Source organism: Pipistrellus hanaki, assembly GCF_964339955.1.
Source record: "Pipistrellus hanaki genome assembly, chromosome: 9".
Lineage (NCBI taxonomy): Eukaryota > Metazoa > Chordata > Mammalia > Chiroptera > Vespertilionidae > Pipistrellus > Pipistrellus hanaki.
Window position 1 is genome coordinate 47,345,987 of NC_140511.1, and position 26,263 is coordinate 47,372,249.

Sequence of the window (26,263 nt, forward strand, 5' to 3'; positions counted from 1 at the left end):
AGCTTCCCAGGATTCCCACCATCATCATACCCACTTCAGCTGCTGCTGCTGCTGCTGCTGCTGTGTGTGTGTGTGTGTGTGTGTGTGTGGTGGTGGTGGTGGTGGCGGCGGCGGCGGCAGTGGTGAGGTGTCTATGGCCCTCAGAAATCTGGGTCCCTACCACCTGCAAGGTGCTTGTACTCACCTGAGCCCCCACCTGGGCCTGGAGCAGCAGTGTGGCATCAGAAACGGAGCCAACCTCAGCCTTTCCTTGGCATCAATCCCATTTAATAAGGAAATTTGAAAGTGTAATCTAATTCCGCAGAATCTCTTTAAATCTCGTTTTCTCAGAAGTAACTTCATTTCGCACGGACACATCCAGCCTTGTGAGGAGGCCTCCATTTCACACCGGTTTTATCTCCACAATTTCTCGTCTCACTGCACTCCTATCCCAGGGCCTTGCCACGCGGCAGGCGAGGCCTGAACTAATAGCATTTCCTACTCATTTGGAATCAAAAGCCAACGAGAACAACTGTTGAAATGCACGGCTACAGCCACCGAGAGCACGCTCATTACCGCCCCCATTTGCAGGCAGCGTGCCTGCTGGGTTAGTGAGGGAGAGGAGCAGAGTCCTGTGGCCTCCGACTCCCCACTAGGGCCGGCGAGGGAGGCTGAGGCTTGGCTCACGGGGTGCGGCCAGCTCAGGGGAGGAACTGGCCCCTCTCACGCTGGGACTGCCCCTACAGGGGGTGTGAGAGTAGTAGAGGCTAAGACTGTGGGCCCTGCAGACAGATGGCCTCAGCTTCAACTCCATCACTTCCTAGCTCTGCCTCAGTTTACACATCTGCTCAATGAGGACAGCCTACTCTGAAGGATTACTTTGAGTATTAAATTACATGAAGAGACATGAAGTACGTTTAACAGTGCTTAGCTTTACCAAAGCAGCTAAGAAAACGTATGTGTGTCTCATGACCCAACAATTCTATTCCTGGCCACATGCCCGACAGAAAGGAGACCTTATGTCCACCAAAGGAGATATATACGAGGATGCTCACAGCCACTTACTTCACAATGACTCGCAACTGAAAACAACACGAGTGCCCACCGACAGTAAAATGGACCATAAATTATGGTATGTTCACGCAATAAAAGAGTCCACAGCGGTGAAAGGGGACAGATCAGGGACACACGCAGCAATATGGGCGAATCAGCCAGCAGAATGCTGCGTGGAAGAAGTCAGGCACAAAAAGGCACGCGTCGTATCATTCTATTTACATGTAGTTCCCCAACAGGCAAGACAGCCTGTGACAGATGCCAGAGTAACGGCTGTCCTATCACCTGGCAGGAGGTGTGGGGAAGCCCGCCGCGAAGGTACTGGAAATGCCCTCTGTCTGGGTCTGGGTGGTGTTTGAAATGGATGCATACACATGCAGACATTCACTGGAATGAACATTGGAGACCTGTGCAATTTACTGCATATATTTCACACCTCATTAAAAAAAAAAGAAGAACTAAGAGGAGCCTTCTCAGTCAGGAATTTGTATGCCTCTTCAGGAAGCCCACCTTCCCCTCAGCACTCACTGCATCTGTCATCTCGCCGAATACTCATTTTAGCTCCCAGGTACTGAATGATTATCCCCATTCAACAGGCGAGGAAACAAAGGCCCAGGGAGGTTGGGGCCCTTCCCCAGGCCACACAGCTGGGAGGGTACAGAACAGGGATTGGAGCCCCAGTGCTCCCGATTCCAGAGCTCAGGTTCTCACCCAGCCCATGCCCAAGGCCTCCCTGCCCAGCCTGGGTGAGGAAGGTTCCCCGGAGCAGCCTCTGGGTGCTCCTGCACAGCCTGGATGCCGGGTGATGCTGGGCTGGGCGTGAGGGCATGTGCAGAGCAGGGTCTGGGCTGAGACCAGGAGGTGCTATAGCCCATGCGCTGGTGGGTCACAGGTTGTTTCTGTTCCTCCGCTGGTCCTTTAGAAGCTGTGGCTGCTGCCAGAACTTAAAAGAGCATCTGGACAAGGTCAAAGGGAGACATGGACCAGAAACTAAGGACATGGAAAGGCCGGGGCCCACAAAGGGAACAGGAGGGCTGTGCAGAGGAAGACCCAAGGTGTTTGCTTTGTAGCCTTGAGAGGGACGAAGAAGCCTTGAGATGGCACATGGCCTTAAGGGGCAGGGTCCAGCTGTGAGGGGAAAGCTGGCGGCTTCAGATCCAGAGCCACAATAGTCGGGGGGAACCTTCAACCAACAGCCAGGGGCTTGTGTGTCCATGAGGAGATGGGAAGGAAGAGGTCCTGGAGAGGAGCTGGCTCAGGTAAGGCATTTAAAAGCAGTCCGGCCCCACAGCGTGGCTCAGTGGTTGAGCATCGATCTATGAACCAGACAGTCACAGTTCAATTCCTAGTCAGGGCACATGTCAATCCCTGGTGTGTGGTGTGCAGGAGGCAGCCAATCAATGATTCTCTCTCATCATTGCTGTTTCTATCTCTCCCTCTCTCTTCCTCTCTGAAATCAGTAAAAATCCTATCTAATAAAAGAGAAACGTGCAAATTGACCTTTGCTACACTCACAAGCCATGCGCACCAGCCAATCAGGAATGAATTAACCCAACTAAGATGGTGGTTAATTTGCATATCCAGGTATGGAGGGAAGACTGAAGACAGTGTAGAAGGAAGCCAAGTGCTGCAGAAGAGATCGAAGCTGCGGAGAAGCAAGCAAGCGGGGCAGCAGAGAAGGGAGGGAAGCAGGTGGAGACCGCAACAGGAAGCTCTATTGCAGGAATCTTCCTGCAATGGGCCTCTAGTCTATATAATAAAAGGCTAATATGCAAATAGACAGAAATGATGGAATGACCAGTGCCTATGACACAGACTGACCACCAGAAGGCAGATGCTCAATGCAGGAGCTGCCCTCTGGTGGTCAGTGCGCTCCCACAGGGAGAGTGTGGCTCAGCCAGAAGCCGACCACATGGCTGGCAAGTGCAGTGGTGGTGGCAAGAGCTTCTCCCACCTCCGTGGCAGAGCTAAGGATGTCCAACTGACGGCTTATTCGGACATCCCCCGAGGGTTCCCAGACTGCGAGAGGGCCTAGGCCGGGCTGAGGGACACCCTCCCCGCATGTGCACAAATTTTGTGCAGTGGGCATCTAGTAAATAAATAAAGGCTGTCCAGCAATGCTTGCCTTCTCTAGAGTGCCCAGTTCCTCCTGGTCTCCACAGTCCACCACAGTAGGGAAGAGTATAGATGTCCCCAAACATTTGCAGCCACTATAGTTCCATTCAGTCACATGATAATACTCCGTATTAAATACCTACTATGTCCCAGGTGCTTCATTCTCATTAACTCTCATCCTCACCACTGAGGTCAGGGAAGCCATAGAACCTGCCAGAGGGCACAGCTGCGAGGGGCCACGCGGGCCTCAGACCCAGGCGACTGGCCCCAGCCCCTCCCTGCTCTCTCTCAGGGCCAGAGGCAGCACTGCAGCCTCTTTTTCCTGAGCCACGGGGACAGTGAACTTCTGCTTGGACCCAATCTTGACCTTGGGAAGAGAAGAAGGCTCTAAGGGCCTCTTGCTGGGATCCATCGGTCAGGGTGGGGTTCCGGTCCGCAAGGCCCCGTGGAGGAGCGTTCCTGTGCAGGAGCACGGAGCAGCAGGTGTTTTTGCAGCGTGTGCTGGTGGAGGCAAACCTTCCTAGGAATGGGGTGTCCTGGAGCCTGAACCCGCAGTGACCTTCCAGTGTGTGTGAGACGATGGGGCCGAGGGGCTTCCACACACCTCACTGTGGAGGGAAGTGGGCCCCACACAGCCCTGTGTCAGGAAACAGCTTGAGGGGACCCAGTGGGAACTTGCAGGGGACTGGGGGGGTACCCTGAGAGACACTGGACCAGGTCCGGTTGGTCGTGACCCACACACAGTTTCCTGGGCTCTTTGGTGAGGGGAATTTGGTGAGACGGCAGAACGTGCTCTTTGCTTGTCCCTGGGAGTGATGCTTAAGTTAACTGCATGGTCATCTGCAGGGGTGAGTGTAGGGATTGTCCTCCAACTCTCCGTTGGTCTCTGTAACGTCCCAGGTGTATCTCGAAAGCAACAGGCCCAAAGTAGGACCCTGGGTCGCCCCCTCCAAACCTGGACTCTGTACTCTTACCCAGGCTTCCCCTCACCATACAAACACCACCGTCCACCCAGATGCTCCGGCCAGAATCTCATCATCCTCAGACCTCTCGTTACCCTTGCCCCCTTCCCCTGCTGACTCCTTCTCCCCATCCCATCTGCTCCTTTTCATTTCCAGCGCTGCCACCCTCTTTCTCAGCGTCTCGGATCTGCAATCCGTTCTTCACACAGCAGCTGGAGAAATCTCTCCAAAGCAAGTTATATTACTATTCAGTTTGAAACGCTTCCATAACTTCTGGTGGCCTAAGAGTTCACACTCTTCATCAAGCCCATGATATCCTCATGTGGGTGTGCCCTGGCCTCCCTCTCACACTGCACTCCAGTCACATTCTAGATCTCCCTACTGCCACAGGGCCTTTGCACATGCTTCCCCCCCCCCTTTTTTTTTTTTTAACAGAACACCCTTCTGCCTCTTCATGTGGCTGGCTCCTTCTCATCTTTGGCTTTCGGCTTAACTGCCATCTCCTCAGAAAGGCCTTCCTTGACCTCCTTATTTCCTAAATGACTCCCTCGTCATTTCCTTTTGAGTTTTTATCACAATTTATAATTGTTTTATTTTCCTGTGATTTTACCATATATATATATATATATATATATATAAATGATTGGTCTCTCTCATAAGATTGTAAGCCCCATGAAGGCCTGTTTTGGGGCCCTGCCTGTCTTGTTCACCATTGTGCCCCCGGTGTTGAGCCCCACAGCTCCCTTTTTAACCATCCATTCAGTCAATGAATGAAGACACTCAGATATTCCTGGCAAGAGTCTGCTGGCCAGAGTGAGTGGATGCAGATAGGCCAGGCTCCCCAGAGATGCAGATAGGCCAGGCTCCTTCATCAGGCTTGCTGCTGACTGAGCCACCAGCCCTAAAGCACCTGTGGCTTTATGGCCTAACACAGTGGTTGGCAAACTGCGGCTTGAGAGCCACATGCAGCTCTTTGGCCCTTGAGTTTTTAGCAAAGGCCAGCTTAGGAGTACCCCAATTAAGTTAATAACAATGTACTTACCTATATAGTTTAAGTTTAAAAAATTTGGCTCTCAAAAGAAATTTCAATCACTGTACTGTTGATATTTGGCTCGGTTGTTGACTAATGAGTTTGCCCACCACTGGCCTAACAAACAAAGCAATGCCTAGGTCCTGCCTGCCACGATCTGGGTTTTTGAGAGGCCTGTCACAGCGCAGGGCAGGGCTCCAGCTGAGAAATGACAGCTCCTGGGCAAATAGAAGCTTTCTAAAGGGACAGCAATCCTGCCCCTTCAGGCCCCATAGGCCCTTGCATGTAACTACTCCATCCCAACCCTCAGGGAGTGGGGGTGGAGCCAGAGCTCAGGCATCTGTGTAACCTCAGCAGCTCAGGCTTTCCCTTTGCATTTGTGGCCTGGGCACCCCCTCCTCCGGACACAGGCCTAACCTCCACCTGAGGGTCCTCTTGGCTTGCAGATATGACCACTCTTCCAGCCTAGTCTAAGCACTGGGAGCCCAGTAGAAGGAAAAGGCCCCTGAAATTTGCCACAGAAAACCCCAGGCCCAAGCCCTCCTTTATCTGTAGCCTCCACCGAACCCCACCCCACCCCAGGCTGCCGGAGCGAGCCCCCGGGGCCCCTGACAGGATGCTGCTTGGAGCGGCACAGCTGTGGGGACCGGCAGGGGAGTGTCTGGAAGGCACATTCCCCAGACAGCAGCTCAGCCGCTCCCTGGGCACCGCAAAGCCCACGACACCCACCTAATGAAACAGGGCTCCCAAGGGGCCTGCAATCTCCGCAGAGAGGGAGGAGGGCGCGGACGCTCAGACGAGTCTCAATTTCACAGCATCAGGGACGTGAGCACCAAGGCACTGAACCGGAAAACGAGAGTCTGGCAGGAGCGGCAGACACACCGTGAGCGCCGGGGGATCGGAGATTAGGGCCCTTCAAAATCAATTTTGAATTCAAACTTCTAAATGTGTTCTCCAGGCGCAAAGGAGGGACCCTCCAGGCAGGCTGGGCCCAGCCAGCTGCTGGGTCCCGCTTCCTCCCTGAAGCAGCCAGGCCCACCTGCTGGCCACTGGGCTGGATGAGGGAGGGAGACTCCGCCCCCCACCCCACCCCCACCCCCTGGGAGCTGCAGGGACAGGAGCTGCAGGGACAGGAGCCCCTCGAGCTCACCTCCAAGCACAGCCTCTGGGGTGCCTGCCTGAGATGCTGTCCTGGGGCTTCCTGGTGAGGCGTTGGGGGCTTCTCCACCCGCCTTTCCGGACCTGGATGAGAGGGGCTAAATGCAAGGCCCAAGCGGGCCAGATTCCCTTCACCCCCGCCCCCAGCCTGGCTGAGGAGGCCCATGGGGCACCAGTGGCTGAAACCATTGGAATGCGAGCCTTGGACTCAGGCAGAGATCTGTCGCCTACACCAGCCCTGGGCTCTCAGGGAGAAGATTCTGGTTCAGAAGAGAACTTCCTCTCTGGAAACCTGGTGGGAAGAAGCCTGCCGCCAGCGTGGTAGAATGCAGGGCCCGTGGAGTGAGAGCGAAGCCCCGAGCAAAGGAAGAGACAGTGGCGTCCCTGTGCGAGTGAGTCAGCGAGGCAGCCCAGCTGCTGGGAAAGCTGGGGGGCCCCGGGCTGCGTTATTGGGGGCGAGGTGTCTGCGGCCAGGGAGCTGCCAAGCATGCTGCCGGTTCCCTGTCAGACCACGTGTGGAGCACTGCGTCCTGTTCCCGGGGCCTGGCACTGGGAGGCCGACAGGGACACCCAGGGCAGCGGGCCCCATGAGGACGCTGCGCTAACAGGCCGCTCCAGCCACCTATGGCTCCCTGCTTCTGCCGGGGGCCCTGCTCCGCCATACCCGTTCCTCCAAGCCTAGGATCAGCCCAGCACGGAGGCCTTCCTCATTGCTGGGTGCAGAAGCCGGTCCATGGCAAGCCTGCCTGACCCCGGCGACCTCAGAGCCTCTACTCACCTGTTTCCCAAACTCAAGACTAACCGTCAACCTTACACCACACTCCCGAGACACAGACGAGTGACTGGGAGCCACTCTTCTGCTGAGAGGCAACCGAAGGGGTGGCCGGCGAGGCCACGGGCCTGCAGAGACCCCCCCCCAGGGAGCCCCTGCCGGGGTGCGGCGGGCAGGGAGGGGCCTGGAACCAGCAGACCACTGAAGGGAGGGCAGGCAGGGGCGCCCGCCCCCTCCCGCCCCGGCCTGGGAGTGGGCTGCAGGCTCCGTGAGGAAATTACAGCGCAGGCCTGGGTAATGCTCCTTTTAGTTACAGCATAAACTGCAGCAATAAAGCGTACCTGGGGAATGTTTAGAGAAAGCACTAATGATTTCTTCCCCAGTGGTTAATAAATTCACTTCCAGATCAATTTGTTCGCGATAGAGCCCGGCGAGCGGAACCCGCGAGGCGGGCACAGCCGAGTGTGTCTTTTTCAGTATAAATGATTTATTACGATGATTAGCGGCACATAAACAATTTAAAATACAACGCTAATTAGTTTGGGGGGAAAAAAAGGAGGGGAAAAGCCACACTGCCTCTCTCCCCATTATGTTCTACTTCCCTAAGTGTGTACTTTTTAATTAAATCCAAATGTCACAATAAATTTAAAGTGTTTTATTACCACTCGGGCTAACGAAGGCAGTCATGCAAGCCCCCCTCTCGGGCATCTGTGGGCTGGGCTGGGTTGAGGATGGGGGTGCCAGCAGGGTCTGTCCACAAACTCTCCCAGATATGTTTTTTTTGTGTGTGAGATCTCTGGAGACCCCTCCTGGTTTCTGGCAGCCCCAAAAGCTGGAGAGCTCAGGGACTCCCCACTTTCTCTCCGCTTCCTGGCAGCCCAAGTGACAATTCCTCAGTGCCGGCTCTGACCAGCCTAGAAGCCGGGCACATCTCCTCCGTGGTCTCCCAGGACCTGCACCCTCTTCGAGCCCCCCTCAGGGCCTCTATCGTCACATACCTAACACCTCCTGCCTGCCCAGCATCAGGCATTTCCTATGCATCTTACTGTGTCCTCGTTCCCGTGCTGGGAGGAGTAATTATTGTTTCAATTTTGGGGACGGGAAAATCGAGGCTCAGAGAGGTGGGGGCATTTATCTGAAGTCACACAGCTGCCGAAACCGGTTTGGCTCGGTGGATAGAGCGTCGGCCTGCGGACTGAAAGGTCCCAGGTTCGATTCCGGTCAAGGGCATGTACCTTGGTTGCAGGCACATCCCCAGTAGGGGGTGTGCAAGAGGCAGCTGATCGAAGATTCTCTCTCATCGATGTTTCTAACTCTCTATCCCTCTCTCTTCCTCTCTGTGAAAAATCAATAAAATATATTTAAAGTCACACAGCTAAAAAGTAGACTTTTGCAACATCCCTATTCCTACCCCTGCCCTTCTGCCTCAGAGCCCACATCTAACGACGCCCGGGTGTCCCAGTCCCTGAATGGGGAATAGGACACGGAGCACTGAGCCTTGCTTTGCCCAGAAACACAGTTGAGGCAGAATTTCGGGCCAGGGACCTGGACCCTGATGAATCTGGGTTCAAGTTCAGGCTCTGCCACTGACCCACAATATAAACTCGGCGAGGTGTGCAGCCTCTGAGAGCTTCAGCTTCCCTGTCAGCAGAGCTGGAGCAATAACACCCAAAGCACAGGCGGAAGAACCAAAGCGGCGAAAGCAAGCAGAGTGCTCTGCAACCCGCGATACGCTGTATGAGGAGAAATTACTAACAGAAGCCCCTGAGGTGAGCAGGGCTCTGTAAGAGCACACAGTGCCCGTGTCACTCAGGAGAAAATGGAAGCCAGCGAGGAGAAGGACGTACCCAAGATCCACGGAACCTCGGGAGCCAGGAAACCAGGTTGCAGACCCTTCCAAAATCTCCGACAGCCAAGAGTGATCTTTCTCCTAAACACCCTTTGAACTGCTTATTTGAGATTAAAAACAAATATCCCTAAATGTAGAGTTACCGTATGAGTTACCAGCAATTCCACTCCTAAATGCATGCCCAAGAAAAAATGGAAACAGATGTTCACATTGAAAAGTGTAGATGAATGCTCATAGTAGCAGCATTCTTCACAATAGCTAAAAATAGAGCAACTCAAAATGCCCACCGGCTGACGGATGGGCAAATAAAATGTGGCATACACGTACAACGGAGCAATATTTGGTCATAAAAAGGAAGTACTGATGACATGATACAGCATGAATGAATCTTGAAAACACGAGGTGAGGAAAGAAGTCAGCCACCAAGACCACATCTCATATAATTTCATGGATATGAACTCTCCAGAAGAGGCAAATCCACAGAGACATAAAGTAAATGAGTGGTGGCCAGGGAGGACAGGAAGGGGAAGTGACTGCCAATGGGTGTGGAATTTCTTTTCAGGATGATGAAAATGTCCTGGAATTAGATGATGGTAATGGCTGCACGATTCTGTATGTTTACCAAAATCACTGAATTTTACTTTCAAAAAAGTTAACTTTCTGGCATGCAAATTATATCTCAAAGAAGCTGTTATAAAGCAAAACAAACCAAACGTTCCTCCGAGAACAGGAGAACTCAGTTCATAAAAAATTATTTCTTGGGATCAGAAGAGGGGCCCTGGGAGGTCCAGCAGCCAGCCCTGGTTATCCCATCTCTCGTTGGCTATTCCACAGGGAGGAAAGAGCTCCCCTTGCCTCCCTCCCCAGTCTCCCACACCCAGAAAGCTGACTGTCCCCACTCTTCCAGCACTGCTGCCCAGCAAACTCAGACCCTACTGGATCCATCACTCTTCTCCACCCCATCTGCTTCCACCACTGCGTTCATGTTTTGTCTTCCCAAGTCCCTGTTGAAGGTTCTGCATCCTCCCAGGCCTGTGCCCAACCTGCAATGTCCTATCTACAAGCTAGGCATGCCCATGGGGGCAGAGTCCCCTTTCAGAACTTGAACTTGTCCTGCATTGAGACCATAGTTGTGGTCTGTGCATAAAGACCAGACCATAGTGAGGCCCTTCAGGTTCAGTGTGGAGTGCTGCCCTCTCCCAGGACCTGTGAACCCTGCCCCGGACAGGGGTGGGCAAGCTCAGACCCAGGCCGTGGAGGCCAGAAAGGAAGGCAACATTTGCCTTTGGGCCAAATGGAAACCACTGGCGGGAGAGTACCCAGTGCCCAGGCTAGGGGCAGCCCCCTTTGTGGTTTATCTGAGAGGGTGACTCAAGAAGATGAAGCATCCTGGCCAGCAGGGGGAGCCAGGCCCACCCTGGGTTAGTTTCCTGAGGGGCGGCTTCCTGAGTCAGCATTCCATGATGAAACCATGAAGACTCATGGAGTCAGCTTCATGCCTAGAACATGGGTACTTGGCCCAAGGCCCAGATATCCCCCTCAAGTGACCGGAGCCATCCTGCCCCACCCATGGGGCTCTTCCCACATGTGGAGGACTCGGAGGCTGGTCTCTCTGCTGAGATGAGGCCTGACGTACCAGAATAATGACCCTCAACATAACCTAGTTGAAGTTCTGCCTGGAAACAGAAAGGGACAGGACCAACCAATCTGATTCAAATGTGGCAAGACCACGCATGGAGGGCCCCGATGCTCTCACCGGGATCTCTGCTCCTCCTGACCCTGGGAGGCCAAGGAGAAACAGAGAAACCTCATCAGGTGGTTTCCTTCTCCTGGCTTTGGCCTCACTACACCCACGGTCATGTCTCAGCACCACACTGGAGGCGTCAGCCGCCCGTGACCCTTGAGATGTAAGGCGAAACCTGGACTCCAAGAGGCCTGCCCGGGGCCATGCTGTGAGCTGGGGGCAGAGCCAGGCTGGAGCTGCAGGAGTTCTGGCTCCCAGCCCTGTGTTTCAGCTCCCAGGAGAGCCTCTTTCAGCCCAGCTCTCATGGGAGGAACCACGGAAGCAGCCGCTGCCAAGGCCACCTCAACAATGCCGGCTGCCCCGCACCTGGCAGCATCCAGCGGGGGGGGGGGGGGGGGGGGGGGGGGGCTTAAACCACCACCACCCCCTCCCCGCCAGCTGCACACCTTCATCTCCTCCTCCGGGGGGGGTGGTCACCACTGAGTGAGAACACAGGCCCTGGGGTAACGGACGCTTGCTTTGCAGGCTCCTAGTGGCCTCAGCAAACTTACCACCTGTGAAAAAAGGGAGCCAGCAGGTCCCATCCGCAGCCCTGACACTGGTGTGTGCGTTTATAGTCAGGGCCGCCCCCTCTCACCACCACAATCAGGGAAGAAGGCCTGGGGGTATATTCACCACCACCTCCCAGGATTGTGGCAAGAGACCCGGTTCGCACCTGAATTCTGCCACATACCAACGTGCTGGGCTCTCCCGGGCAGCGTCTCTCCCTCTCCGGGCACAACCTACTCCTGGGGCCAGTATTTGATTGCGCAGCCCACCACGGGTGCTGTAAAGATGAAATGAAAGGCTCCGAGACATCTGGGGCCTTCCCTGGCATGAGGGGATGCAGGAAGCGGAGGCACGGGGCCTCCCAGGACTGGGGCTGGTGATTCATTCTCTCTGGGGTCAGCTAAACCTTTGGGCACCTGGGGCCTGAGATGCCGTTCCAAAAGCAGATCTCTCACGGGCTGACTTTTCTCAGACAATCCCCCTCGGCCCCCCGTCTCCTGATAGCAACAACCTTGGTGCGATTCTCCCCCTCATACACACACACACTTCCTCGAGTGGGAGCCGGACCTAGTGACTTGTTCTCAAGAAAGGAAATACTGCAAAGTGATGAAATGTCACATCTGTGATTAGATGTGTCACATCTTATAAAAGACTGTGACTTCCTGCCTGCCAGCAGACACTCTCGTAATGGCTTTAAGGAAGCAAGCTGCCACACGGCAGAGGCCCGCCTGGCACGGAACCGGGGGCAGCTTCCGACCCACAGTCAGTGAGCAGTGGAAGCCTCAGCCCACCGGCCCACAAGGAACTGACTCCTGCCAGCAATCCGAAGAGCGAGCTTGAAAACTCAATTCCCAGATTAATCTTGATTTGAGACCTCAGCCCCGGCCGACACCTCTATTATGGTCTGAGAGACCCTGAGCAGAGGACCCAGCTAAGCCATTCCCGGACTCCTGACCCAAGGAAACTGTGAGACAATAAATGGGTGCTGTGTTAAGCTGCCACGTTGTGATTTGTTGCAGAGCAGTAGGCGACTAGTACACGGCCTCACGGCGTACACACACAGGCCAGGAAGGAGGGCCTTGCCTCGGGCCGGAGAGAGGCGGGCCTGAGGGCAGACGTCTGCCCCACCACCCAGGTCCTTGTGAGCTTCCCTTGGGAGCCCCGTCCTTGCTGAATTGTTGGGCACATGGACCTTGAGGTGCTTTCCTGCCATGGAGTGTGTCCAGGAGAGGTGCTCAGGAGACAGCACCCACTCCCCGGCCTGCCCTAACCAGACTCTCTCTGCTGGGCAGATCAGGAATGTGGGCAGAGCTGATCAGCTCTTCCTGGGTTGTGAGCACATCCCCAGTAGGGGATATGCAAAAGGCAGCTGATCGATGATTCTCATCGATGTTTCTCTCTATCCCTCTCTTTTCCTCTCTGTAAAAAAATTAATAAAATATATTAAAAAAAAGAAAAAAAAAAGAAAGAAAAAAAAGAGCAGCCCTCCCAGGGCTCTGCACCCCAGACACCTCTGGATCAGGATAAGCGTTTCAAAGCACACCCACTCCCTCTTCTCCCCTCCTCACCCAAACCTAGGCAGGTTAGGGAAACCTACCAGTCACCTACAGAACCTTCAAGAGCTCTGCCTATTGAAGGCTCAACAGACCTAAACAGTGGTCATGGTCCTATCCATTTGACTAGTAGTTGGAACAGCCATTACAATTGACTGTTAAGAATTACTATGTGACGGAGGCTGGATTTGAACCGAGTCTGTCTGATGCAAAGCCCATGCAGGTTCCACTGGTTTTATAAATTGGAAACTGAGAGAGAGTTCAAGCATTCTGATGGCACCCACAGGCAGCCCCGATGACGCAACCCTTCTAAAACAGTCTATCACCAGGGGTCGTGAACTGGGGTTTTTAAAAATTCAGGGGAGAGGAGAGACAGGCTGGAGCAGGTGCTGGCTGTGGGCCTTAGATGTTCAAGCCAGAGCTTATCTGGGAAAAGCGGGGCTCCCTCCCCGTCTCTATCAAGTCATTGCGCCAACCGGCAAAATTGAATTATTAAAACTCCCTTCTGGGGTACCACACAGATTTTTCTCCACTGAGACTCTGAGCGTAGGGGCGGCTGCTCCCGCCACACAATATTAAAATGTCAGGAGTTTAAGGCCTGCGCTGGTTGAGTCATAAGTTATCAGCACCCAGTGAGGGCCGACAGAATGCCTCCCTTAAATTATTAAGCAGAAAGCGTCAGACTGTAATATTTTGCTAAACCAAAGTACAGACACAGACAAAGATGTCATTTCAATATTTGAAACCAGCAAGTTTAATTTAAAATAAGAGCAAACCAATAAGCTCAGAACATAGCCGCGCATGAGAGGAAAATTATACTGTGAGAAGGGGAAAAAAAAGTGGAAGGACTTAAGAAATTTATAAAAGTAATCTCAAAGTGGAAATTAGAAATCAGGGCCTAGAAACAGAATAACACAAAAGAAATATTACTGTCCACTTTCTAAATCAATATAACACTGCTCCACGCCAGAATTACCATGGTAACTCAAGTAAAAAGAATCAAGCAATTCTTATTATTTCAAAATAAAATCACAGCCTGAAGCCTGGGTTTTATTACAACCACTGATAGATCGCCGGCTTGTATTTATCTGAAATATTGCTTTTCAATCAGCTGGTTTATGAATGTACACACAGGCCTCTCGCCAGCCCACTTACAGCCTCATTTTTGAGGCGAGGGGCTAACCAATGAATGGAGTCCCACCTGGCCACTTCTGCACGTATGCCCAGGTGGAAGCTAGCTCCTGTAACCACACCTACCCCTACTGCAGGACAGAGAAGAAGAGCCTTATGGTCCTCCTCCCCTGGTCCAAGAAGGAAGAGGCCAGGGCTCAGATGGCAGCACAGACACTCCCCCCACCCCCATTAGCAAGCCTCCCTCACCACCTTCCCAAGGCACCCACTGACTGGCTCCGCCCCTACATACTCTACAGTCAGGCAGCCTGGGTTCACAGCCCAACTCTGGACTTGCGAGCTGTGTGGAACCTGTGACCCCATGACACAGCCTCTTCATACAGATTTCTCATCTGTCAGGTCAAGATCACAACAGTGGCTGTCCCTAACGGTGGTTAAGGATATTGAATGAAATTATACATGGAAGACGTTTTGGTGGGTTGAGTACAGAAATAGTCCCAACGCTCCACCCCACTGGGTACCAACATCCTGTGCCATGTGACCTTCACCTGGTCTCTCCAAGGGTATCATCTATTTCCCCACCCCTTGAGCTGAGGTTGGCCTTGCGATGTATTTTGGCCAAATGACAACATTCCAAGAGCCAAACCTAGTCCATAGAAAGTTTTGTGAGTGTCCACTCTCTCTCCTGGACCTGTCTCCACCACGGGAGCAAGCCGGAAGAGTCTGCTGGAGGAGGGACATGCAATCTTGTCACCCCAAGCATCCAGTTGATCAGCTATCAGCCAGGCATGAGTGGGACCCCAAAACTGCAACTCAAGAGCTAAATAGACGCTTATGTTGAGCCTCTGAGTTTTGGGGTGGTTACTTAGGCAGCAATAACGAATTGATACACATCCATAGCACGACATCTTACTTTTAAGTAAGGGTTCCATAAAATGGTAGCTATAATATTATGTTTTTATGATCCCTAAGGTCCAAGAGGGAAAGAGCTCATACTGTAACTCTGTGGAAAGCAATGTCACTTCACACAGGCATGAAGCTTGCTGGCTTATCAAATGTGTACATGGACACTGGGTGCCCGTGAGGTGTGGTTCCCACTGTAGAGATGGAAAAACTGAGGCCGAATAAGTTGTCTGAAGACTCATGGCAGTCAGCTGGGACTAGAATCCAGGCCTCCCACAGACACGAGCCTCCCTGGTTTATCAAGTGTGTACGTGGACATTGTCTCATTTAATCTTGATAACAGTCCAGCCAGTCAGCCTTGGTTATTCTCATCGTAAAGATGAGAAGGTATAAAGCCCCAACATTGGGTGGGCACGGCTTTGGGATCCATGGACATATTGGACCTGCAGAGTTTAGCAGGATGGTAAAGGTGGCAGCCAGCCCAATAGTACCTGGCCCACTGTGGTACCCATGCCTTTTTCTTTACCGCTTTTCCCTAACTCCTTCCTATCTTCCTAACACTGCTGATCAAGAGTCCTTAGGAGGCCCTTCAGCCCCTAGAGTTAGAACTAAACAACAGCCTTGACTTCCTGACTACTTGGGGACAGCTCTGCCTTGGATGGGATGCAGCTTGGAGGGGCCCACACTTGCTGAGAACCCCAGCATGGCTTGGGTCGATCCCCCATCAGCCTCCCCTAGCTGTACCACCCCAGCTCTGCCTTCTGCTCAAAGACGCCAGCCTGTCCAACCACGGCCACTTCCCAACCTCAGCAGCCTTTGCCAGCAGCCCGACTGCACCGAGCCGGAACCTCGTGTCTCCGCCCATGACCTCCGAGGGTCGGCCACCGATGTTGGACATCATTCATTGGTTCCAAGGCAGAAAGGCCAGAATAGAACTCCTGGGCCTGCCGAGGGGGTCCTTACATAGAAGCCGGTGGGGCAGCGGCTGGGTTTGACTCCGGGACACCGTGTGGGGTGGGGAATCCATTCTCCGGAGTATCGAGAGGCAGGCCCTGGGTCTAGGAACACACACATGTCTAATGTGCTAAAAGCATCTTCGTGGGACACGTTCAGAAAAAGAGAGAGAGGTGGCGGGAGAGAAAAGCAGCTCTTGTAGCCACAAAGGCCAAGCGACGGGCCACGCCAGCACCGTGGCCACCCCGGCACGCAAAGGGTGAAGCTTTTAGGCGAGCGGCGGCCGGTGATCTCAGCTTCTCCCCGTCCTAATGCTCCTGAAAGGCTCTCTCCCGCTCCCTGTAATTGGGCATCAGTAGTTAATGCAGTATTGACTGCATTACACGCTCCCGTGCCTCCCCTCGCTAATGCCAATTGCATCACCTTGTACAGTCACCGGCTTGCTTGGCCAATAGCCGTTAAAAGCAATCCAAATCATGAATCATATGGGAAACTTTTAGCGAGACACCGCCATCCAAGGAGACAATTTACAGTTGAGTTAATCTGGGTACATTAGCGAGACATGGATTCTGGACGACAGACCAATTTATGTTGTTTCCCTGTCCCGCCCCCCTCAGAGCTCCATGTGGGCAAGTGAACGGAAAGAGCGGGGAACAGAGAGGAGCACCTGCTTCTTAACCCGCGCTCAGAGAGGGGGTGGAGGAGGCCCGTCTTTACAGACTCCCACCCTTGGGCAGGAAGGGGAAGCGGCTGTGAGTGCCGCTCAAGACTTGCGATGCTCCCTCCCCAGCCGTGAGGCGGCGGCTGCTGCTCAGGCGGGCATGGTAGGTGCAGATGGAGACCCTCCGAGTGCCAGGCCCATCCCCATGCTGCCAGCCTTCCAAGGCCTTTCCCAGGCCTCAGGAGGCAGCAGTGCCCGCCGGGATCCACCTTCCTGCTGACCTGCTGGGATCTCTGGCGTGGAACAGCGCCAGGGCCCATTCCCTGCCTCCGCTCCAGGCCAGGGAAGTGCTGGCCACACTGTGCCGGGAAAGGCCCCCAGGACCCTCTGTGGTCCAGAGCATGATGGGATATCCCAGGAGGTCCTGCAGCTCAGCACCCAAGCAGAGCCAAGAGCCTGCCCTCACGGATCAGCTGCAGAGGCTGTGCTCACGGCGGTCATTAACAATTGAAGATTCGCTGTCTGGTCCTTCCCAGGCCAGCTCCACGCTCCCTGGGCATTTTTTACTTATTAAAAATGCTCTAGGAATCATGTCTGGCTTTTGGTTCTACAGCCTGCTCGCTGCTTCCCGTGGTCACCCCAGCCTTTGAGGAGGCGGCGGACACCCAGACCCACCCTACGGCATGGACACACCAGCACCCCCAAAAGGGGTATTCTCAGCATCTTCTCCTGCCCATTCCCCCCACAATCCAAGGCTCTCATTGTTCTTGGGGTGGCCTGGACCCTCTGCTCTCTGCCCCTACCCCCGGGCCTCTCCTCCACAAGCCTAAGGGCCAATTTGACTCTGGGGCTCAGGATAGTAGCTCTCTGCCCCCCTCTTCCCCCCAGGGCTTGAAGCCTCACCAGAAAGCCCACTGCCTGGTGCCCGTCCCAGCGCAGGTGCCAGGGAACGGAGGGCTGCTTCTCCGGGAAAGGGGGAGCTGGGCTTCCTCTGCTGACAGGCAGACCCGACGGCGTTGAGAGAGCCCGGACCCTGAGTTCCAGTAAAGTGGAAATGGCGAGGCCAAGAGCAAGCGTCCAAATGAAAGCAATTAATCATAAAACCCGAAGTTTAACCGTTTGCAAAACAGATCTCTCCTCTCTGTGGTGGCCCTTCGCTGCTCGACCTAATGGATTACTTTATTAATAATGCACTGTGCTTAAAAGCAAAAAAAAAAAAATTTTTTTTTCCTGACGATTCAATACTTCAGAAAGTCTCTTAAACCCGTTGCCACGGCAAAGCGATTGATATTTTATTATCTTTCAGAAGTGCAACATGAAAGCCCAGCAGCCCAGCGGAGCAAGAGCTTTGGTCCGTGGCAGCTGGCAGACCCAACTTCAACCAGAGGAGCCCCGGCCTCTGCCGACAAGATGCTGTCAGGTGGAGACAAGGCATTGGGGGTGGTTAACAAGAGCCCCGAGTCCCTGCTGCAGCCAGACAAAGGGTGCAGGGACCTCGCCCCGAGGAACACCCACCTCCGGGGGCCAATGCTGCCCCCCAGCCCACACGGCCACCTTCGGAGAGGGCATGCGTGCTGGGGAGAAAGGAGGCAGCAGGCTTAGAAGGGCAGGTGAGCGCATCCAGAGCCTTTCTCCCTCCCCCAGTCACAGGTGCCAGCTTCAAGGTTTTGTGGAACCTGGAGAGGCCAGACTCTAGCAGGGAGCGGAGGGTGGATTGATGAGCAGAAAGGTTACTTTGCGGGGACAGTTCCGGGCAGGACAAGAATCCAGTGCTCCCTGGGGCTCTGGCTGCCCGCATGCCTTGTGCTGTCATGGGCCCCAGAGCTCACTGGCATCAACGAAAGCGGGCGCCGTACTGTTCAGACTGGACACGGTGGGGCACCGAGGGGCACCACACGCTCTCTGCCCCAGGCCTGGAGGAAACACACACGTCTGGGGCGGTTGGCGTGCACTGCAGGCTGGAGGCAGGACACTGGCTCAAATGACCTCCAGAGAGCCATTCCCACTGCAGGGCTCATCGGAACGCCTTTAGGATCACAGAGCCCACAGCACTCTGGGTGCCTGGACAGAGAGCCACCCCCGAGAGGTCCATCTCCCTGCCTGGGGCCTCCCAAAGAGAGGGCCCGGCCTTCTGGATTTCTGGCTGGGACCTAGAGACACATCCAGACTTCCACGTGAGACCCTGGCGCTGGCTCCTCGGGGCAAGGTCCCCGCATTTCACCGAGAGGGAGAATGAAGTCTAGAGGTAAGCATGACCGGTCTGAGCTAACGCAGGGAGTTAGGAACAAGAGGGGCTAACGCAAGGCCTCCTTCTTCCCCCACGTGGCCCGGCACGAGCCCTTCTTTTCGTCCCATACACAACGAGAGCAGCCCAGTCCCCGGATGGCCCACACAGGGCTCTGGGGAAGGGGTCCCCGGAGAGAGAAGAGCATACAGGAGGCGGATGTCACACCCCAGCTAGGCGCGGGCCAATGGATTCTTGTGGACAGAAGCATTGCATTCCCTCCTCATCTCTTACTACACACACACACACACACACACACACACACCGAGAATCAGCCTTCCTGGGCTTACTGGCCACGGGGCTCCCGCACTTGCCACCCTCAGGCCAGACACTTCAATTGCCCCTCCCGGCTGGGGATCTCAGAAGGTCAAGGGGAATCCAGGGGCATCAGCACGTCAAAGCGAACCTCCTGTGTGACCTTGAGCAAGAGACTTAACGTCAAGAATTTGCCAAGTGACCCTGTCAGTAGCACCGTTGGCCGGGGGAGCAGAGGGCACAGGCCCAGTGGAGACTCACTAGGAAGTCAGAGGATGCCAGCACAGTCGCTCCAACTCGCAGAAAACCCACCTCCCAGCTCCTTCCCAGCAGCAGCCTGTGTGCCAACTGTTACACAGACATACCTCTCCCTACAGCTAACACATGGAGCAACCCTCACCTCCAGGGCAGGAGGGCCTGGGACAGCCGGGGGGCGGCCTCTCTTCGGACCCTGGGGGCTGTCCTTGGGTCACAGGACACCCACTTGGTTTTACCCTCGAGGGGGACTGGGTTCTCCAACCTCAGACGCTCAGTGCAGGGCATCCCCAATCAGGAAGGCTTTGGAGTCGGAGGGGCCACCTGCTAGTGGCCTCCAGCAACCACGGACCCCCTCCGCTCTGACCTCTGAGGAGCCCCGAGGATCCTGGCCACGGCAGGTCCATGGTCAGGATCCTCCTGCGCGGGCCACTCCTGCGGGAGTGCCACCAGCCGGTAGCGCGACACTTTCCTCCTCTGGGCCAAACTCCCGTCTCCGCGCCCAGGAGACCGGGAGGCGGCAGGAGGCACCTCATCCTTGTGGGGAGCTACCTCCCCCAGGGTCCAGCCCGCCTTCCCCTCGTCCGCCTGGCACCCCAGGGCGGGTGTCCTCCTCCCGAGCGCGCGGCTCGCCGCAAGCCCTGGAGCCCGATTTTCCAGAAGCCACCGATTTGCCCAGCGCTCAGCACCCTCTAGAGTTACGCGGCGGCGGCGGCGCCAGGGTGATGGCTGCGGTGAGAGGAGCAGCCGCAAGACGAAACGCTCTGCATGAGCCGCTGCCGCCAGGGCTGCACGGAGATCTAACGGGAGCCGGAGCCTCTGGCCCGCGCACAGCTCCCCTGCCCGCCCGCCCGCGGGCCCTGGCCCCGGGGGGCCCCGCACCCAGGGACTGACTCACTCCCCCCTCTCCTCCCCAGTCCCCCTAGGTCCTGCCCCCACCCCCGCCCGGCTCCCACCCCGCCCCCACCCCCGCCCGGCCCCGGCCCCCCACTCCCATGGAGCTCCCACCTCGATCCCAGCCCAGCCTGGCAGGTGCAAGCCGCCCGTGCCCCCGCCGTGTGTTCCCGCGCACCGTGGTGTAAGGGGGGAGGTACCCGGCGTCGGACCTCCGCCCGCCACCTACCGTCCTCCTTGTCCAGCACCATCATCTCGGGCGCTCCGTGTCCAGCCGCCGCGGCTCGGCTCGGCGGGGAGAAGGGCGCCGACTCCCGGAGCGCTTCGGCGGGGCGGCCGGTCCTCAGGCAGCGAGCGGCGAGCGGGCTCTAATGACCCGCTTGTCCGGCTCTTAACCTAGATTGCACTCAGCTAGAATTACATTCAGGAGCGAAGCACTTCGCAGATACAAAAGCCGTCTCACCTACTTTTGTGCCTCAGAATTGAAGGAACTACGAACTGCAATTTAGAGAGAGAGAGAGAGAGAGAGAGAGAGAGAGAGAGAGAGAGAGGAGGGTGAGAGAGAGAGAGAGAGAAGGGGAAGAGAGGATCAGAGCCGTTTCTTTGATTCTCACCTTCTAAATGGCTCAATTTGCCCAGTATAATCTGTCTTAATGTAATTGCATTTGATAGCTCATAACCCGGGCTCTGGCAACGACACTGGCTTTCAGCTTCATAAAGTGTTTTCCCCTCGGATTTAATCTGAATCTCAATCTAAAATTATATTCAAAGAGATGGGGGGAATCTCGGCGGCTGTCTCCCGCTGCCTTTCTCTCTCAATGTATGAGGTTTGCACTCCTGCTACTGAATAAATGCACACATTTTCCCGAGCATTCCCCCCCCCCCCCCCTTCCTCCAGGTTAATGGGGAGTGGAAACGCGCGGCTGCCGGCTCCGCAGCGCCACCTGGAGGCCGCTCGGCCCCAGCTCAGCGCGTGGCTCCGCTCAGGCAGCACCCATGGTCCTCATTCTGGAGATTAGTCTGAAGGACCCCTTGTCTGTCACTCCCAGCTTCCCAGCCTTGATTTCTGCTCCCCTCTCACCAGGAAAATCTTTCTCTGACCTCCTACCCTCTCTTCCTACTTGCTCTGCCCCTGAGGTTTCTGGTTATTCCCTGGACCTTTTGGCAAAGTTAAACCCCATGCCTTGCACAAACTCTTCCACTGTGAATGTCACAGGAACACCTTTTACCCCAGCAGCCCCTTCCCCCACAGGGCATCCCGATTCCACAGAAACCAGGATCCTGTCTTAACTTCTCCCCGAGCAAGCACAGCATGGCACTGAAAGCTTTTCTCATTCTACCACTGCTGGTTGAGCATGTATTATGTTCTAAGGCACTGGGGACACATGGCAGTGGGCAAAGCCAAGATTCCTGCTATTACAGACCTCGCAGTTCTTGCTCTGTACCTCAAGAGGCAAGAGGGGGACAGTGTCCAGCTCCTTTCCCCCGGAACCCTGTCTCCCCAGAGCCCTGGGGGTGGTGCCCAGGCTGCCAATTCCAGGAAGGCCACTCAATAACCAAGCGCTCTTTCTCTTGACAGGACAGAGTTCCAGGGTGGGATGGAAATCTTAATCGCTTTTTTTTTCCAGCCCAAGGAGGGCTCCAGACAAATGTGTCCAAGGCTCAATCCTGGTAGTCCTTCTGAGGACTAACCCCAGGCAAGGGGAAGGGAGCTGAAATCCCTGGAATGGCCAAGAACCACCAGTTGGGACGTCACACCCTCTCTACCTATTATCACCAGTGGCTTAGCAAACCACGTTCTCTCTCTGGGTCTCACGGAGACCTGCTCTTCTATCTCCAAGGTTTCGGTGGGGATCAGATGGCATACTGTATGTGCATGTGCTTTGCAAACTGCGGCACCCCAGACCATGAGGGGGTTTCCTGAGTCCAAAGGAGACCTGGAGGCCGGGCTGTGCCCCGTAAGCCCTGGAGGCCCGATGGCGGTGCCTGACAGGGCTGAGGAATGGAGGAGCGGGAGCCGTGCTGCAGCGGGAAGCCGGGCTTTGGGAAAACAGGAGCGAGGCGGCTCCTAATGAGATGCCTCATCTGCAGCTCAGAGGGTTTTGCTTTCCTCTTCATCTTGAATACTTTAATCCTAATAGTCCTTGAGTATAGTTGGTATTAAATATATCATCTTGCTCCGTCTGGCCATCCCTCAGGACTGTGGGCTTGATCTCTCCTCTGCCACAGCAGCCAGAGCTGTACCCTGAGAGCCTGAGGGAGCCTTTGGCTCTGCTGCCACTGGTTCATGTAGTGCCAGCCCCTCACACACACCCCCATTTGAGCTGGGGGCCAGACGGTGCAACAAGCAATGGGCCTGGCAGGCTGGCAAGGGGCAGCTTCTTGCTTGTAGACACCTCTGGGCAATCTTGCTTTACTTGTGACCTCCAGGATGGCTTCTTCTCACCTCCAGGGGCTGGCCCTGACCCACAAACCAGGACTCGACCAGCTGGGGCCACTTCCCCCCTGTCTTTTCCATGTGCTGTGCTTGGGACGTGGTCCCAACACCAGCTCTCCCAGCCTCCAAGGTAACCAGCTAGCAGCCACATGGCCAACATCCCTTTGTGGAGGCAGGAGCCCTCTGTGCCCACTCAGGGACTGAAGCTGGCCTGGGTGCTAAGGGATGGACTACGGAAACGGGCTGGGTGTGTCAGTAGGGGACTGGTGCTGAGTGTGAAGGACTGCTTGTGCCCAGAGGTGGCTCTCTCTGCACCCCCAGTGGTGAGCACTGAGCTGCCACCCTGATCTGGAAAGGGGCCTCCATAGAGGTTGGTGCACAGAGCTACCCAGCAAGCCTTGACGGTTTGGATGGCCAGGAAGGGGCCTGCTGGGTTGGCAGAGGCAGACACGCCCCTCACTCGTCCAGGGCCCTTCCTCTCAGCTCATGGGTAACTGTTGGCCAGGCAGGTAATTCCTGTGACCATGCTCACCCCCACCCACAGCACCAGGGTGGAATCCGCAGGTCCCCTGGGGCTGGGGGGTAGCTTGCATCGGACACATTCCACAGGTGATGAGAATGCACTCCCTCGGACACTACCACCTAGAGTGCTCCAGAATGCCCTTGACATGCCTCTGGGGAGCCACGTGATCAGCCCCCAAGATTACCGCGAGGAGAAAGGGGTTATTACTGGCCACCTTACAACATTCTGGGCAGGTCCCAACAGTTTGTCACTGCACCTGGGAGGGAGGTCCTGAGGAAGGGTTCCTGCATTGGGAGTGGGAGGGGGCGGGAAACGTGGCGCCCGGCGCCCGAGGGCCCCGGCAGACCAGATATTCCAGAACTCCTGAGTGGAGGCTCAGATATGCCTGCACCTGAGGCCCGCTCCCAACACACTGCGACTGTCTTCAATAGGGGCTTACAAACTGGTTTTGCAAGTGATGCTCAGAGAGGTCTTCAAAGTGACAAGGGCCCCTTCCCTGCGGCTACCACAGTTGACAAGACAGTGAACCTATAGACTTTGCAGGGCCACCAGGACGCCCACTGGCCACATTCAGATGCCCTGCCCTGCCCCCTAGCCACACAAAAGCAGCCCGTGCCCAGAAACTGCAACCAGCTAGAGTGGCCAAGTGCACGCTTTTCCAAATCCTTTGGTTTCTGGAAGCCCTGGACAGGCCTTCTAGGAGCTGAAGCTATAATCCATCAGGCCTTGCGGAGGCTCAGACCCAATCTGCACCCCAGAAAACAAGTCTCTCTTTCCCACCCCCTTGCGGAAGGCTAATCCATCCCTGCACCACAGCTCTGAGAGCTTGGGGATGTAAGCTGTCCAACTGTCCCAGGCCGCCCGGGATTGATCAAATGGCCCAGGAGGTAGGACTTCCCATGCTCAAACCGGGTGGTCCTGGCAAACCATGCCAGTTGCTCACCATAGAGGGAGGTGGTAGGTAGGGCAGAGGACTAGGCGAGCCAGAGAGAAAGGCCAGTCAGCCAGACCCTTCCTGCAGGCCAGCAGCTGCCTCCCAGCCCAGCATTTCTCAGCCTTCCAACGTAAGGCTTCCTCTCCCAGGCACCCAGGAGCTCCTAGCACCTGGGGAGGGTGGATGGGCCAGTGGGGCTGTGAGCGGGCCTGAGAGACTGGCCGTTAGAATGGACCCGGGGCTGGATCCAGATTTTGTGAGAGCCAAACTTACTTATGCAACTGGGGGGAAGAGGATTCTTCAACAAAAGGAACGCAAGATCACCAAAATGAAGCTTAAACTTCATTAGCTTCCAGATAAATCCGCCCCCTGATATTTTGGATATATGGTCCACAGCCGGCAGGGCACCTCCTATCATGCTAGGCAGAGGGGTGGGGTTGGGGGGGAGAAGGGGGGGCAAGACTGATGGTGAGCGCCCTCTCCAGTCCCCCCAGAGGTGAAGCAATGTCACCTATCCCGCACAGCTAGAAGTTCCAGACCCCGGGAACCTCAGAACCATACTGGTTTGACTCCAGCCTCAAGCCCAGGTTCTCAGGGCATCTCCCCGGGAGAACCATTTCACAGTCCGATGCAAAACCGGGGGCATGCAGACACCCCAGGAGGGAGACTGGGGGGCTGGGGGTCGGCGGGCACTGCGGGGAGGCGCGGAGAGGACGGGCGCTCCCGGTGCCGGGAGGCGGCAAGAGCCAGGGAGAAAGTTCTCGGCCGGAGCGTGTGGGGTTGGCTGGCTGGCTTGGGGTGGCCCCTGGGACTTCCTAACGCCGCTGCGGAGCCTCGGGGGGCCGGGCCTGGCACCCTCGTTCTCCCCCCCTTCCCCCCCGCCCCCCAGTCCCGTTGCCGCGCTTCCGGGCAGCCGCCCAGCGCCCGGAGCCGCTGGGGCTGGCACGGGGGCGCTGCGGCCGAACGCGGGGTGGCCTCGGCAGGCCCCCCGCTCCCCCCCACCCTGCACCCCGCGCCCCGCGCGATCCCGGGCACCTACCGTCCCCCGGGTCCAACACCATGGTCCCCCGGCGGCTCCAGCCCGCGCGGGCCCAGGACGCGGAGGGAGGGCGCGCGGCTCCGAGTCCGCCTCCGCCGCCGGCTCTGCTCCGCGGGCCCCGCGGGCTGCGCGCCTGGCGAGCTGCAGCGGCGGACGGACGGGGGCGGGCGCCGGGAGCTCGGCCCCGCTGACGGGGGCGGGGGAGGGCGGGGGCGGGGGGGGGCGGGGGGGCGTCGGTCCGTCGGTCCGTCGGGCCGGGATCGCCGGAGCGGGGCGCGCTGCCTCTCCGGGGCCCGGCCGCGCCGCGCTCCCGTCCTCCCTGCGCGCCCGCCGCGCTCGCCGCAGCCGCAGCGGAGTGCAGCCTGCGTTTCCCAGGGCCCCTGCGATCCCCCTGTTAATTAAATCAATTCATTATGCTCGGATCTGATTAGCGGCCCTTCCCCCCGCTTTGAATCAATTATTCAATACACAAACATAATTGCCTGGGCCAGAGGTGCCCGCCATTAGCTTATTTAACTCCAAGGACACTAATTACCCGCAGGGCACGGGAACTTTTCTCATTAATTCTGACAAAACACAAAAGCACAGCCAGAGAGTGTGTGTGTGTGTGTGTGTGTGTGTGTGTGTGTGTGTGTGTGTGTGTGAGCGGCTGTGTGTGTGTGTGTGTGTGTGTGTATGAGTGTGTGTGTGTCCGCATGCCACAGAGTGAGGGCTGGGGGTGTGTGAGCTGGGGATGGATGCTCCTGGGGTGGCAGAGTGGGTGCGATTGCGGGTGGGAGTTTGGGGATGCCAGTTCTGAGACGGGGACCCCGCGGATGTGAGCGTGGGGCTCTGTGGGTGTGTGGTGATGGGGGTCGGGGGCTGTAGGCGTGCATCGGGGTGGATGTGTCTATGGGTCTGGGCACTGCGGGCCAGGGTGTGGGAGCCAGCATAGGGCTGTGTGAGATTGTGTGAGTGCTGGCTTCTGTGTGTGACTTTGGGAATGTGACTCCGGGGCGACTGTCCCAGGCGCCTCTGCCCCATTTATTTATTTATTTATTTATTTATTTATTTATTTATTTATTTATTTATTAATAATTGATCCACCATTGCCCACTGCACGCTCGGACCCACGGAGGAAAGTGCAGACAGACCGCAGAGGAGAAACCGGGGAAGATCAGGAGACAGTGGGTGGGTGGGTAACGCTGGAGCCAGGCTGGAGCAGTGACCCCTCCTCACCACCCCTCCCC

General features: G+C 56.1%; 1 protein-coding gene across 4 annotated transcripts in view; it reads right to left on the bottom strand.

Annotated features, from left to right (window-relative positions):
* Positions 1-25,178, bottom strand: part of LMO1 (LIM domain only 1) — a 37,304-nt gene extending 12,126 nt beyond the window's left edge. The window contains exons 1-2 of one of the 4 annotated variants that reach the window (XM_084894629.1): positions 25,035-25,172; positions 20,331-20,599 (exon numbers count right to left, since the gene is read on the bottom strand). In XM_084894629.1, coding sequence (XP_084750755.1) covers positions 20,331-20,355 — 25 coding nt within the window. In that variant the 5' untranslated portion in view covers positions 20,356-20,599; positions 25,035-25,172. Of the gene's footprint in view, positions 1-11,377; positions 11,461-20,330; positions 20,600-20,715; positions 20,938-25,034 lie in introns of those variants that run through there. The other 3 variants (XM_084894630.1, XM_084894631.1, XM_084894632.1) reach the window with 3 other exon arrangements.
* Positions 25,179-26,263: the final 1,085 nt, after the last annotated feature.